At 39.3% G+C, this 16,190-nt stretch overlaps 1 protein-coding gene across 3 annotated transcripts in view; it reads left to right on the forward strand.

The window, feature by feature from the left end:
- GMDS (GDP-mannose 4,6-dehydratase) overlaps positions 1-16,190 on the forward strand; it is a 651,165-nt gene that overhangs the window by 125,796 nt on the left and 509,179 nt on the right. For all 3 annotated transcript variants that reach the window (XM_017850337.1, XM_017850338.1, XM_017850339.1), the window contains exons 3-4: positions 4,967-5,054; positions 6,656-6,765. In XM_017850337.1, coding sequence (XP_017705826.1) covers positions 4,967-5,054; positions 6,656-6,765 — 198 coding nt within the window. The remainder of the gene's footprint in view (positions 1-4,966; positions 5,055-6,655; positions 6,766-16,190) is intronic.

Below are 16,190 nucleotides of genomic sequence, written 5' to 3' on the forward strand. Positions count from 1 at the left end.
TTGGCCGCATTGGAAAATGTCCTGATTTATCAGCGGCATCCCTGATTTTTGAAGGCCATGAGTAAAAGAAGAGGATTAGTAGATTGCGTGAAGTAGGATGGGAGAGGGACGTATGTTATTGCGTGTGAACTTGGGTGGGGCGGTGGTCGTGGTCGGCATCAACAACTTCGGATGCTTAGAGACTTCAGGCTCTCAAGCTTTAGTGTGCATCAGAATCAGGCCCTGTTAAGACACAGAAGGCTGGTTCAGGGCTCTGGGAATTGTTCTTTCTAACATGACCCCAGTCAGTGTGACGTTGCTTGCCTGGGTACTACAGATAGAGAAACCATCACAACTGAAGGTTTAGATGAGATCGGGTGATTCATTGCATCATATGATGAAGTTGAACAAGGTACCCTAAGACGTTTTAAATCCGTGAGGCCTTGCTTCTCTGGGTTACCGTATTATTTTGAATCTAGCCTTTGTGTGAGGTCTATTACAAAGGTTAGGAACAGCTGGAAATAACCTACTTGGGGATAGCAGAGGACAAACCAGGAACAGATAAACACTGTGAAGAAGAGGGTTGATGCTGAGGCTGAGTTGTTCTTTCTAGAAAAGAAAGGCACACTGGTTGGTTAGCAGTGGTAAGGCCAGTTGTGCATTTTGAAACTGGGAAGCATGGGCAATGTGGAGAAGCCACAGCCACTTGGAGGGGAGTGTGCAGGAGGGCAGAGCTAGGTTGGTGGGGTAGTGATAATGGGTGGTGTAGGCAAAAACAAACCCTGTGTGTGGAATTCATGTAGCGCACTTAGACGTACTCCTTTACTTTTTCTCCCATCAGAAAAGCAAAATGAAAGTAGAAATAACTTAGCTAGCCTTAAAGCAAAAATAGGCATTTGCGGATGACTTGAAAAGCAATAGCGTATACTAACAGATTGATTAGTTATGGTTAATCACTTTGTATCACCTCACGCACATTTAGATTCCTGAAGCCGTGAGGCCTCGCCATCAAATGTGGCCACTGAAATCCACATCTCTGAATGAACCGTTTGAGGTGAAAAAGTGAAGGGTTACTTCTCACTGAGAAAAGCCTCAATTTAGAAGTTTAAAATGACAGTTTTTAATGTTGTTGCTTGAATTTTGCTCAGGATTAAATGTTAAGGAGAGCATAAGGAGAATGGATGTAACATTCGTTCTTTATTACTTATAGGTGTCATCTCATAATGAGGAAACCCAAAAATTGTTGAGTTTTATGGACGATCACTCTTTGATACTTTATACACTTAATTCTACACGTTGCTGAAGTGCAGAGGATCATTCTCCTTTATCCCTGTTGACCAGTACAGAGCCAGAGGGGTGGACAAGGTGGTTAGCTCGCTGTGGCAAAGGAGCCTCAGGCTGGCCACTGGACACCTGTGTCTCACTCTTCCTCTGCCACTTGCAGGCTCCGTGACCCTGGGCAAGTCACTCGACACCTCTGAAACTTAGTTGCCTTTTCTGTAAATGGGGATGATAAGCACACCTGTCTCCGGAGGTGGTTGCGAAGATTAGATAAGACAGTACATGGAAAATACTTAGCCCAGTGGAGTTCTGTGGGACTTACGGGCTTATTGATACGGAGCTGGCAGAGTGACATGGGGTCTAATGTGGACAAGCCAGTGGACACGGATCTTTAATCGGCTCTTTAGTTGGATTCGTTAATCAGCATTCCTGAGTAGCAGGCATGTTCTGTTGCCTAGGATGCTGGAGCTGTTTGCATTTCTTCCTGTCATAAGGGAAAACGGAGGATTGACAGAAATGAAACTTTTTATGAAAGCACGTTCTAGTTCCAAGTGTGTTTCCAGCACCACTGTTAGCAGATAAACCAACAACACACTTTTGTGCCCATTTTGCACTAAGTACAGAGGAAAACCAGAGAAGTAAAGACAATGTTGAACCCTTTAAAAGCTAAAATCTGGGACTATATGACAAATCTATATTGAATAACTTAGTAACAGCTACAACACAATGTATAAGAATTTAAAATAAAGAATAGGTAAATTGTGACGTGAAGGATCAGCATAGAAAAGAAATGGATGTAGGGACAGTCCGATTGTTATCTCTGGGAGATTTTTTGTTAGAACATGGAGTTGCTATACTTTCTTAATCTATGAGAATCCTTGAACTATTTTTCCTCTGGGTTGTTATCCCAGATTAGAAAAAAGGCGAAGCTTTTATGGATTTCATTTTGAAACTATACTGAGTGTTGGCAGGGTTGGCCAAGGCTATGTTCTTTAACATTGCCACTTACTAGCTGCGTTCTCTCAGGCAATGTCCTCATTCATGGAATGGTACCAGTATTATTACAGTAAGGTTCTGTGATGATTAAGTCATTTGATACATACAGTGTCTAGTACATGATCATTGCTGTGTAAGTGTCAGCTATTGATGCTACTTAAATAATCTGTACTTCTCAAAAGGTGAGTGACATTAACCATCCCTGGGAGTCATCCTTGCCTCCAAGAGAAATCTAGACACTAAGAATTTGAAATTCAGTGATAATAATTTTCCATTTTCTTGATCATAATTAATAAATAATAAAGCATTTCTGTTATTTTTCTGATCTGACTGTGGATTTTGAAGTTAAACCAACTTTGTTTTAAATGGAAAGAACTTGAAATTTTCCTTTTTATCACCTTGTTAAGTGGGACATGAAATTTGTCAAAAAACTCATTTTCATTTAGTATAAGACCTCAGTGTTTCAGAATTATATTTTCTGTCTGGACTACTTTAATTTTGTAATGATTTTGATTAAGTTTATATAAAGCCAAATTCAGCTCTTTTATCTTTTCAGTTGGGTTCCTAATACCTCATGTCTTTTCTCCCAAAATCCTTATAAAAACAAACAAAAAGCTCTATGTACATCCCTTCTGTAAAGAGAAAGCCGCTAATCTCAAATTCTTAACTAGATTATGCAGTTTGCACACATTTTGGCTTGTGTTGAAGTCTGTATTTCACCTGTCTCAGAAGCAGACAGACCTAGCTTTCATTACTTCTTAGAATAATACCTGCTGTCATGGATTAAGCATTTGGCAGGTCTTTCTTTCCGTGTGTACACATACCAAATGGTGGGAGTTAGAGGAAATTAAAACACTTGATTTGAAAAAAAAAGCAACTAGTGCTTAATGCTTTTGATTTTTAACGTGACAGTAAAGTCTTGGTTGTGATTGGCTGTGACTTCGTGTAGTTGTCTGCGTTTTACATGGAATGCATCAAAATCATTTCATATTTTTGTCAAAGCTTTTTATATTTATATGTAATGAATACATATTAATAAATGGCATCTCTCTATATTTTGGACTGTTGGAATATGTGACTTCCCCAGAATCCAGCAATCCAGAGAAGATAGCCTAAATAATACTATTGTTATTCTTTTCTCTGTCAAAGTTAAATTACTGTTTTTAGAGTATAGACATTCTTTTCTATTTAATAAAACAGAATTTACATCTGAGAAATCTATTTCAGAAGTAACTTTGATAGTAAACATAAGTTTTGCTATGTATAAGTATATATGTGAAATACATACTTTTTGTTAAACTTAAGTTTGTAGAGCAGTTCAACTTTACAATTAACTAGCAACCTGAAAAATGGGAGATCATGAAGTAGAACAGATAAGCTTAATATTAGTGTTTTCTCCACGTCTAAATTAGGAAGTAGATATGTATAGCCAGATCTCAATTTAATGCTTCCTAGGGTTGAATGTTTGTCTCCTCAAATGTCAACCAAGTTTGTGAAGTTCCTTTCCCAAAATATTTTCATGTTTACCAACTTTTCTTGGGTTTCGTTCTTTTGAAAAATAATGTTGATGAGTGCTTTTCTCCCAAAGCAGCCCACCAACAGAAATATTAATTGTGGGTGTGTTGCATCTTTCGCAGAAGTCAGTTTCTCATGTATGCCATTTAAAATGATGACATTTCTTTCTGTTTGAAAGAAAGTCTTATATTCTTATAATTTACTTCCATATTTGGAATATTTGAGTCATACCAAGGATTAATTTTGGTTTGAAACAGAAACGATTGAGTTAAAATATAGAACTATATTCAGCTGCAAATGAACTTTTCAACATAAGAAGGAACACTTCTAAAATAAGTCAAGGATTAAAACTGCCACCAGTAGAACTGGAACTAGGGCAGCTGGTGACATAAGCTGGTGTTAGCATTGGCAGCACAAAGGGAGCAATCTTGACATGAGAAGGAAGTGGGACCAGGTCTGGAACAATTTCTCCTATGTTTCATACACAAATAGTCTTTTCTTCAGTATCAGGCAAGTATGCATTACATTCCTGTTCTATCAGCTTTCACCCCGCTCCCCACCTATGGTTAAGTCAAGATAAAAAAATTTTAAAAATCCTCTCTTTGTTTGAGTTTTCTTTAGGTCTTAAATTGAGTAGTACGTAAATGTTGTCTCTTACCCATGCTCTTTGACTTTCTGTCTTTTCTACTTAGCTGCATAATAACATCTGCTCTCTGATTATGTCTGTGGCTCCAGAAATACATACAGTAGATGCAAAATGCAAGCTCTGAGGACACTGAGAAGATGTGATGGCCTTGTGCTGTGTGTTAAGCAGGCCACAAATGCCGTTTTACCGATAAATGGCCTTACGTGGTCTGTCTTCAGTTTCAAATGGAAGAGATATTTTTGTCAGCAGTTAGGCTGTAAGTGTGTGTGTTTGGAAAAGGAGACGTTTGAGTATCTACAACGAAGCATGAAGTCACATAATTACCTGATTATGTTTGTTTAGATTGGCAGTAAAATCACTGAGGAAAGACAGAGGTAGGATGTTGGTAGCTGGTGGACAGTGGTTGGGGAGAAAGTAAGCAGTGGGACTATTTCTAATAATTTTAAATGATGCTTAGAAATCATTTGTTTCATAAAGCTAAACATTAGCTAAAGAAGTCATTTATTAGTCCTCATTGCACATTTATCTTTCCACACTGTAAAAACTCAGGTCCATGGAATTGTACGGCGGTCCAGTTCATTTAATACGGGTCGAATTGAGCATCTATATAAGAATCCCCAGGCTCACATTGAAGGAAGTAAGTCATTTTCTTTTTCTAGAATCTCTTTCTATAATGTATTTTCAGATGTTCCTATGTTCAGATAAGGTGTTTTCAAATATCATTTTTGTCAGTGCCCAACAAGTCACAGTTATTTACGCATGAATTACTGCACTGAATATGATTTACATGTGTTGAAAATCTTCTCTGCTCACTGCCATAGGCCATAGTGTCATGATGGTTTGGCTGTTAGAAGGCTGTGGAGTAGATGGCTTAGAGAGACCAAGGAAGGGCATGCCTTTGATCACCCCTCTGCAGGTGTCCTTATTCCTCCAAGTAAGAACAGTTCCATACTGACAGTGCACTGACCCACTTTTTATATTTGGTCCAATTTAATCAACTTAAACAATCTTTGTACATTTAATTATTTTTAAAAATAATTTGTGAAGATAGGCCCAAATAAATGGCAATCAAAATGTTCTAAATTACTGTCATTGTCAGTATTTGCAGTTGTTTTGCTGCTTTTGTTAATTTGCCTGTATGTAGCTGTACAGTTTATATAGCACAAGCCGAATGTTTTCTTGTTTGAACTTATGGCAACTCCTGAGGTGGATAGGGAGACCCAGAGAGCATTTTATAGTTGAGGAAATGGAGATAGAGAGGTTTTGAATTTTCTGAGGTTGCACACTGTGAAGAAGGCAGAGCTGGCACCAGGACACAGGGATTTTAACTCCAAGTTCAGCCTGCAGTATGTGGCCAGTTTTTCCAGCCAGCAAGGACAATACATTCAGCTTGTAAACCATATGTGGTTTTGTGTTCACCCCTCAACCCCTGCGTATTTGAAGGTTTGGGTTACTTGTATAGATAGTGACAGCATCAGGAAGATGATGCAGTAGTCTCCAGTAAAAGGCTTTCCACTGTAAGTCATTAAGTGCATTGTCTTTGAAACTCATTATTGTTTTTGTGCAAAGGTCAGAACAGGCCTGCCATTGGATCTAGATGTAGATCAATATTATGTAAAAATGATGACAATATCAAGTTAGTAAATCACCCTTCCACATGTGTCAAATTCTTGTATAATGAAGTCAGTGTAAGGATCTGTTTAGATTTAGGAGTTCAAATAGGCTAGTTGTCCTTTAATCAGTTATGTCACCGTATCAGGCGTTCATGCAGGGCCTACGGATTGATGTTTATAAGGTACTTAAAAATTACTAGATAAAAGTGTCTAAAGAAAATAGAGTCATCTTCATCATCATCAGTGTTATAGATTTCTGTAGATGGCATACATGTTATCACAATGTTTTCTTTTTTTGAATCTCATTCTCACAGAACACATCTTACAACCACCAGGAGCCCTAAGATATGTGATTGTATAGTATGTTCATGATACTATGCTTTAAAAAAGTTTCTCCCAGTTTAACACCAAAATCTTTTACAGACATAGGCATTATGTAGCTATCTTTCTATTATTTAGGTTAAAGATTACAGTTATATTCTGCTACTCCAGAACCATCAGTACAGCATTTCCATTTTGACCCTGGTTTTCAGACTTTCCAGATATGCATTTCAATTTTGATATTTTAAAAAACTGAGCTTATGTTGCTTTTCTCTATCTAATGGTATGTTTTTGTATCCTGAAGACATGAAGTTGCACTATGGCGATCTCACTGACAGTACCTGCCTTGTGAAGATCATTAATGAAGTAAAGCCCACGGAGATCTACAACCTTGGAGCCCAGAGCCACGTCAAAGTAAGCATTTTCATTATGATTTCTCTGGCTGTGTTTCTGTGGTGTTCGGTATTTTACTTGTGTCTGTTGCTTCTCAGTACAGTAATACAATCACCGGTCTTAGTCTCCAAGTTGAATTGTCAGTGTTAGTTTGAGTATTAATCCTAATTGAAGTACTCATAGATTTTTTAGAAGTCTCTTGTCTTTTATTGAACAATATAATAAAACCACTAATATTGAAATAGCAGCATTTGTTATTTTGGGTTGTTTCGTGTAGCCGTGAGCCCCATGGATGTGTTTTCTGCCATTTCAAATAACAGATTGTGAATTAAATGTTTTGTTAAAATGTTGGAAGATATAACTAAGTAAATCCTTTATTTTACTATCAGTTTTTGGTAGTGGCTGAATTACTGGCTGAGAGAATATTTTTGAGTCCCAATAATATGTTAAAATTAGCTGAATTAACTTTTAATTGTGAATAGTGAAAATCATTGGAAGAAAGCTTTTAGTCTCCCTCCTCTGCAGTGTGATATAGCCAATATGGAATTTCCCCTCTATTCGCATTGTGGAAGGAATCACGGTCAACATCACAGGTCCATCCTTAGGGTTCTAGTGATCTGCTTAATTCAAGTTTTGTTGCTGTGTCCTCCTGCTCACATGAATAAGTGAAATCCGAAGCCACGAATGTTAGGAGTTCTGTTTAGATACTTGTTCAGTCAGGATGGTTAGTGGACCTTAGAAATAAAAGCAAGTAGCTCTTAAGTTATAAAAGTCCAAGAAAGTCCAGAAAGTCTATGAGTATCTTTTTTGTTGTTGTTGTTGCTATTTAACGAACAAGTACAGGACTCTTATCTCAGAAAGTTTTTCTTAGGTGATTGGCTGTTTTTCTGTATCCCCAATTTTGCATAGAATGGAAGCTAAATGCCTATTCTATATACTTCTGCTTGTTGAAGGAAGAAATCATGAACTAGATAAAATGAAACCAAGTGGAGAACATAGAGAAACATAGCAGTAAACTCAATCTTATAACTGACTGTCAGTCTTCATTATACATATCTCTCAAATGTTAACCTTGAAGGATGGCTACATATTGATGAATAAAGATACCTCGTATCTGTGTTGTCTATGAAAAAACATTTTTCTTTTCTTAATCTGTGATGATTCTGTTCTGTATTCAGACTTTCACCAAAGTCTGTGAAAGGTATCAGGGTCTTTAGGTTACAGCAGAGCTATTTTTCTAAATGATTCTCCGTGTGTTTTTTCATTTTGGAAAGTCTTTCATGCATACTATGCTTGAGAAATTACATCCCTTCTTTCCTATAGAGAAGCGGTGACTTTTTATCATTCCAGGAATGAAGACTTTATTTTTCCCTAATTGAGGTAGTCAGTCTATCTTCCACATTATAATTCATCTGGCTGCTTCTTGACCTTCCTGACCAGCCATGAGAGTATCTTCCAGACAAAACAGAATGTTTTGGAATGAACATTCTGTTATTCAGTTTCCTTTAGATTAAGAAGTTTCCTTTGTAATCATAGATAGTTTATCACCTGTAGGAGCTAAAAATTGTAATCAAAGATGCAGAAAATGTTTATAAAGGTTTATTTATAGAAGACCTTCCCCTTGTCATTTTAGTATTAAATGGGCTGATTCTTTCCTTTCTCCAAAACATATTTATAGTTCAGAAATATGTTATAGTTGGTTTTCTTAGTTGTAGTGATCATGATAGTGTTTTGTTATCATTCTGGTGTGGTTGTACCCTAAGTAATAGAAATCATAGGCGATTTGAGTTGATTCCCTCTACATTGCCACGCATGTGATGTTTATCTGTTTTTATTGTATTTTGGCTGCTTTTCTTAACGGTTAGTTAATGGGCAGAAATCGTACTCTTAGTGAGAATTTTGGTTTGTAAGATCATGTAATCTTCCAACAAATATTTATTGAGTGCATACCTCATGCAAGGTATCATGCATGGTACAGCATAAAAAGATGTGTCAGATACACTTCTGCTGTGGGGGTTTCAACTTTAGTAGGGGTGATTCGCACAAATGTCTGATTCTTTACAGGAGGGTAAGAGAGAACTTCCGTCTGAGGGTATTATGAATAGTGCAAGGTGGAATTGACACTGGCTCTAGTGTTGAGGTATAGGGAGCACAATTACAGACATACTGGGAAACTAGTAGTTGAAATGGGGGTGGTAATATGAGGCAAAGAGAAGTGAGAAAACTTGGGTCATGTTTGCAGCATCATGAACATTCTAGATGAGCTGAGCAGAACCAGTATGAGGAGAAATGTGAGGTAAAGCCAGGTAGGAAGTTGGGCTGTGCCTGGGCAGCCTACCCATGTTTTGAATGGGGGGAAATATATTCAGTGATGACTTCTAGAGGTAAGAGTCTAGAGGTAGGGCTTAGGAAGAGATGGGAAGTTGCTGGATGAGAATGGTGTCGCTAGAAATGGGGGTGGGAGTGAGGAATGAAACAGGATGCCAGGTGGAACTGACTCCTCTACGCACTGATGTGGTCACTAGAGAAGAGGGAAACCCAGGGCTCCAGTGCCCAGGGGACCAGATGGTCAATGGAACCAGTACTAGAAACCGACATTCAAGGAGGAACTTTCGTAGTGGGATTGGAGAAATAAGTTCCCTTTTGGAAACATTTCACTGGCATTACTTGAAGGACATTCAAGGGAAGCAGGTTATAAAGTAGCTTAAAATATGCTGTGAGTTTTGAGAGAGATCTAGGGTACAGAGGTGTATATTCAGCTCTTGAAATCTTTTTTTTTTTTTTTTTTTTTTTGAGATGGAGTCTCGCTCTGCCGCCCAGCCTAGAGTGTAGTGGCACGATCTCTGCTCACTGCAAGCTCCGCCTCCCGGGTTCAAGCCATTCTCCTGCCTTAGCCTCAGTAGCTGGGACTACAGGCGCCCGCCACCACGCCCGGCTAATTTTTTATATTTTTAGTAGAGACGGGGTTTCACTGTGTTAGCCAAGATGATCTCAATCTCCTGACCTTGTGATCCATGAAGTAGGCCCTCCTTGGCCTCCCATAGTCCTGGGATTACAGGCGTGAGCCACCGCGCCCGGCCAGCTTTTGAAGTCTTAATGATGCCAAGTAGTAACTGGAGAAAGATGGGTAGAGGACTGAAGATCGAATCTTGGAAACTTGCTGATAGTGAGAGGGTGGGATGAGGACAAGTAGGGCTGATGACAGAAGTCGAGGGGGCAGAGGGTGGGATTGTTCCATGGCAGTCAAGAAATTAGGTCAGCGTAAGCAAGAGGGAATGAGGCTAGGAGAATGAGGACCAGGAAGAGTCACCGGCCTTGCCAGTTAGGCCAGTGAGGATTTGTTACTTTTTAAAGGAACATTTTAGTGATGCGACAGAAGAACTTGGCCAGCGTTCCGGGGGTTTAGAAGTTGAGAGGTTATAAGGGAAATGCAAGTTGAATGCATTTTTTTCCAGAAACTTTTATGTAGAGGGACAAGAGAGGATATGATAGATAAAGCTTGCAGCATCATGTGTGGGTTGTCAGGCCTCTCTTCAGAATCCTTGATTCTTTAGGTCTAGGGTGGGGTCTTAGAACTTGCATTTTTAGGATGTGTCCAGATGATGCTGCCCCTGGTCTGGGAACCACACTTTGAGAATCCTTGTTCTTGTGTTTCAGGTTTCTTGATTTATCCATATGGAATGTGTTCCTGAAATCCTTTCTTCTTATACCTTCTCCTTTTAATGTATAGGTTTTTGAGTTTGATGTAAAATAATCCTATTACTTACTAGTTAATGACTTAATGAGCTTTTAAAGCCCAAAACTATGTCTGCAGTCAGAAATTATAAGAATGGAAAGAAAATTTGATGTATGTTTGTATCAGAGTTCTTGATATTCAGAAACCTCTTTTTCTGAATAGTACATAGTCTGAGATAATAAAGACTTCTCGAGTACTTAGTATGAGTACAAGTGCCTCTTAGACTGTCCTTCACAATCCCTTGTTCCATACCACCGTTTGTGCTGTGATCTGTGGGCAGGCTCGGTCTTGGCCAGAGCAGGCGTGGGGAAGGGGCTTGGGATGATGGCGCTGTGTGAGCACAGACTGCTCACCTGCCTTGCTGGCGGCATGCTGCTGTCTTCCCTTACCTCTCCAAGGCTCTCCATGGTGGGTTGCAGTTGTTTGCTTTTTTCCTAGTAGCTTGTTAGGGAAGGAATTAGGATGAAAAAAATACGTATTTTGTTTCTTATAGTTAATTTCTCTATATTAATCAGCTTTGTAGAATTTATTGTATTCATAGATATATTTAGACAAAAGAGTTACTTCTGATAGTGTAGTGTTTGCCATAAGATTAATTAAATTTCTTGTTATTTGGTTTGGTGTCGTTTTGAAAAAAGGTTCTGGTATTAGCACATATTTGCATTTAATTTGAATCCGTGACTTCTAGACGGGGTATTGTTTGTATTGGCTTCTGTTTGTGCAGAATAAAGTCTCCTATCACTCTCACTTCCAGTTAATTTGATGTGGGCTAGAGTATGCTAAAAGTAAGGAAAATAAAATAATAGGAAGTTGGTCTGGTTTCCTGTAGGAAACCAATGAAGATGAAATTGGTTCTTGGAATAAACCCACAGCAGTCTGGGAAATACTGACTGAAGACATTTTTCTGAATCATAAACAGAAAAATTATGACTCATGAAGTAGGTCATTGAAAGGCTGGTTTGATCTTATGTGGGAGAAAGTGAGAGATGACTGAAATGTACTAGTTATTAAAAGAAGTTAAACCTAGCATGATGACATCATCCAAGTAGGAACAAATTATCCAATTTGTAGTCCTGCCCATTGATGGAGAAAACGTTATGGGAAACTGCTTTTTTGTTGTGGTTTTGTGGTTGGTTTGTTTGTGTATTTTTTGCTGTGTAAGTAATAGTGTTTCTTAATTGTTTAATTGCTGTCCTGATTTTTGATTTGTCCCCCATTTCTTGCAGCTTCTTTAATAATCTTAATGTCATTTTCAAAGTAGTGGTGTTGGTGAGATCTTTCTACAGTGAACCTGGTGCAGTATTTCTTTCCTTTGTCTCACAGTGCCATGTTGGAATTGCCTTGATTTTTCTCAAAGAAACGACAGTTATTCCGTCGTGGAATGTGTCTTTAGTGGAGACAGAAAGTCACTTAGTCTTTTTTTTTAGTTTTGAAAAGGATTTTCAAAGTATTTCTCAGTGTTACAAACCATGAGTATGTCTTTCTTCCACTTTCTGTTACTCAGATTGAATAACTCCATACTTTCTATTCCTTTTCTAACCCTTTAAATATCTGTGTTACTTTCCTTTTCAAGTCTCTGTGTAAGCTATTTGTTTAATTTTGTTTCAGGACTGCTGGGAGGCATGAGTGCCTGGGAGGTACACTGGGGCATGACCATGTGGCAGGAGCTGAGATTTCCTCTTACAGTTGTGCGGGACAAGTTAGCAGACTCTGACTGTGGAAGCCCCAAGGGATTGAGTCTAAATGCTCCTCCACGCAGGACTTTAAGCTTGGGACGCCAGTCAGGAAGCAGAGTTGATTGAGTCAAGGGGCCCAAGTAGTGACCTAGCACCAAGTTAGAATCGAAGAGGGATGAGACAGAAAAGCTAATTAAAGGAATGGAGGTGGGAATAAAAATAGTCATGGGAATTAAATCTGTGGCCCCTGGAAAAGGAATTACCTAAGCAACTGAATTACCTAAAAGCTAAAAAATTGTCATCTCCAGAGACATTTTCCTGGTGGTTCTGAGAGTTGAAATCCACACCTTAATAGCGGACCCCCATATTCATCCCCAGGAAGCCTGAACCTCTTGGGGCTGTTCTAATTGAGGGAAGGGGGTGGGTGAACAAATACATTGGGAGAATTGCATGATGGTGGGGAAGGGTGGCTGGGGAAGGGTGGGAGTCTGTAGTTGAACATCTGGTTAGTGCCTGACTAACCCAATTATAGAACAAAACAAAATTACAACAGCATGGCCCTTCCCTGTGTAATTATAGTAAGGATGGGGGTAACCTATTAAAAACCCAGAGCAAACAGCAGAGAGGGACTGTTCTTCTGTGTTCTTGCTCATTCATTGATTTATTTTGGACCCTGGGGAGCCTCACAGCGAGGTGTCAGTAGAGCAGGAAAGTAAGGAGTAGGCAGGGAGCATAGCTATTGCTGTTAGAAGTAAAGAGAAACTGTTAGAACATCCTTAAACGTGTGTGAGGGCCTGGCCTGTGGCCCATACAATTGCATATTAGCATTCAGTAAGTTAACACGTGTGAATACAGCCATCGGCCCTTTGCCAGGCCCTGTGCCCAGAGGATGCAGTGGGGAGACGTTATGGCCGCTACTGGAATAGACGACTGCCATGGGGCAGAAGAGAGGAATGTTCTCACAAGAAACTGTGGACCAGGCAAGGTTGTCAAATCAGGGGTGCACATCACAGTTCCTGGGACACACTCTAAAACTTCCAAGGTCCACACCAGACCTTGCATCTTGGACTTTTCTGTGGCTTAAAATCCTGGTCACGTCACGTGCTCACTTCACAACCCTGAGAGGGGCCTTTTTATGCTTCTGTTTTCTCATCCATGCAGCAAGCACATGCCTTAGGCTGTGTTTCCTTAAGACATGAATCTACCTGTGGTCCTACGTATGTGGACTTGACTGTAACTCTTTTTCCCTAGATATCTACTTGTCTCATTCCGTTAACTACACCCGAACTTAAGCATCAGCTTCTCAGTAAGGCCCCCTGACCATCCTGTCTCCAATAATACCTCTCCTGGGATTGAACCCTCACCATCCCAAGTCCTGATGAAGTAGGCAAACAGTGAATGCAGTGGGCACGGGGGAAAGGAAGTGCACATTGGCCTCTATGTGTCCTCCTTCACTTCAGTCCCAGTGTGCTGCCTGCTCACAGTTCAGTCTAACTTGAGGCAAATTATGTAGAGAAATGGACGGGCTCAGGTTACATGGTTAACATATCCGTCTTTGCTGTTTCTGCCTGGGACGGAGGCCTGTCATTTGCCTTAGCTGCTGTTCGAAATGATTGCAAGAATGTCTTCCCCATTCAAATAACTATATTTCCTGCCACCACAATGTTAACTTGTTGTGACATATTCTCCAGGAAAAAGTGATGTTTTGGATCCTTTGCTTTTTAATAGATGGGGGTAGAATTCTCAAGTGGCAGCGATTTTGGCACAGAGCCAGCTGAAGCGCTTCTTTCACAGATGCCCACCTGGACTTGCGGTTGATGAGCAGCCACACGCTGCCTAGCCTCCAACCCCAGATGTGATGGCACTCAGTCTTCCTGTCACACTGCTAAGCTCAGAAGACCCAGGCGGGCAGTGTTGTTGAACTATGAGGGGAAGATACCACAGGACTCTGATGCTTTATATTCGACGTCTCTTGTCATTCCCACTGTTCACTACCGTGAAATGAAGTTTTGGTGCAGTAGGTTTGAGTTTAAAACATTGTTCTTTCCTTGTTGGTGGGAACTGGTTATAATTAATGCCATATGAAAGAGTATTTGAATAGCTAGAAGATCCCCAAATTCAACAATGCCAGGTGCAGTGTTAGCACATCAGTGATACTAACATAAAATTAATATATACGGAAAACAGAAATCCACCATACTAACTCATCAGGAATGATAATCACCTTTTTGGTTAGGGTAGTACAATTTAATTCAATATAACACTTAAAATTTTGAGTATCTACACCGTGGTGGTTTGTAAGTTAGTTTCCCTAAAAGCTATGGGAGGCAAGTAATATTTGCTACAATTTCTTAATGAAGACGTTGTTAGAATGAGCAGCTTGTTCCTATTCGTACACTTATTTTTAAATGAAATTGTCAAGTCAGTTATATAACTATAATGTGAATTAACCTATTTTCTAAGATTTAAAGATAAATATTTCTGCTTTAGTACTGAAAATACGTTTTTGTCCATGTATTAGTATACACAAAGTGTAACTCCATATTAGGTCTCTGAAGATAACTTATTTTGCCTAGTAGATTTATGAATCAATATAGCCTATTATGATATTTATATGAGTTTTTAAACTCATTGTTATCTTGTCATATGTAATTTTTAGATGTGCTCAGAGCAACACAAATCACTCTAGTTTGTTAGCAAATTGTGAATGTTCAAATAATAAAGATTCCTTATGAGCAACATGCTTAGAGCAGTGAGTACAACTTTGAAAGCCTGAGGATTAATAAGATATGTTTGCATTTAGACCTAATGTCTATGCATACTGTAGTGCATTTTGCATCTAGAAGAATTAGCTCTCTTACACATAAAGTGAGTAGGTGCTTGGAGCAAAGACTGGATGCTTTTAATCTCTGTGGATAGATGGTGTGGATGGAGCAAACCTCTATGGCCAAGTAACGCTATGGTTTTGTTTGTTACTGTTCTACAAGCTCCCATTTCTTTCTGATCACTCCTGTTGTCCCTTTACCTGTGTGGACACAGCCTCCATGACACTTAATACAGTTCGTAACCACTTTTGTTTGTTACAGGGCGAAATTGCAATACAAAACCTTTTTCATTTTATAATTTCATGTTTAGGCTTATAATGAATCAATGCTACTATTTTAAATATGACTAGTTTATTCCCATGGTTCTTAGGAAGAAGTTGAGCATTTTTGACTTTGTATTCATCAGGGTAGGCAGGAGTGTACGCTGTTGGTGGGTGCCTGTGTGTCATCTGGCTCAAATTCTTCTTGGAAGCCTGTTGTAGATTTAAGCAATTGAATTCAAATCTAAAACCACTTAAAAAGTCCTTTATAGTCCATTAAGAATTTATATGAGAGAGAACACTCTGTGAAAGCTCTCCTCTCCCTGTTCAAGCAGATTGTTCTGTTTTATTAGATCTAGGTGGTATTGTAATTTTGATAACAGCTAATAATGTTTGGAATTTTGCTTATAATTAATTAGTAGACCACACAAAGGTATGCTTGTTGGGTTTTTTGCCCTTAATGTATTTATAAATAGTGGCTTGTTTACGAAATAAAATCCAAAGTAGCATTATTTTAGTATTGCAACATTATTTTATATATATTAAGCTAAAATTAATGCAAATAGCTAAATGTACATATTTACCATAATATTAATTTCTAGACGCTATTTATAAAAATGGTGGGCAGGCCGGGCACGGTGGCTCAAGCCTGTAATCCCAGCACTTTGGGAGGCCGAGATGGGCAGATCACGAGGTCAGGAGATCGAGACCATCCTGGCTAACACAGTGAAACCCCGTCTCTACTAAAAAACACACACAAAAAAACTAGCCGGGCGAGGTGGGGGGCGCCTGTAGTCCCAGCTACTCGGGAGGTGAGGCAGGAGAATGGCGGGAACCCGGGAGGCGGAGCTTGCAGTGAGCTGAGATTGGCCACTGCACTCCAGCCCCGGCGACAGAGTGAGACTCCGTCTCAAAAAAAAAAAAAAAAAAAAAAAAAAAAAAAAGGGTC

Source organism: Rhinopithecus bieti, unplaced genomic scaffold (genome assembly GCF_001698545.2).
Source record: "Rhinopithecus bieti isolate Rb0 unplaced genomic scaffold, ASM169854v2 scaffold_32012, whole genome shotgun sequence".
In the NCBI taxonomy this organism is placed as follows: Eukaryota; Metazoa; Chordata; class Mammalia; order Primates; family Cercopithecidae; genus Rhinopithecus; species Rhinopithecus bieti.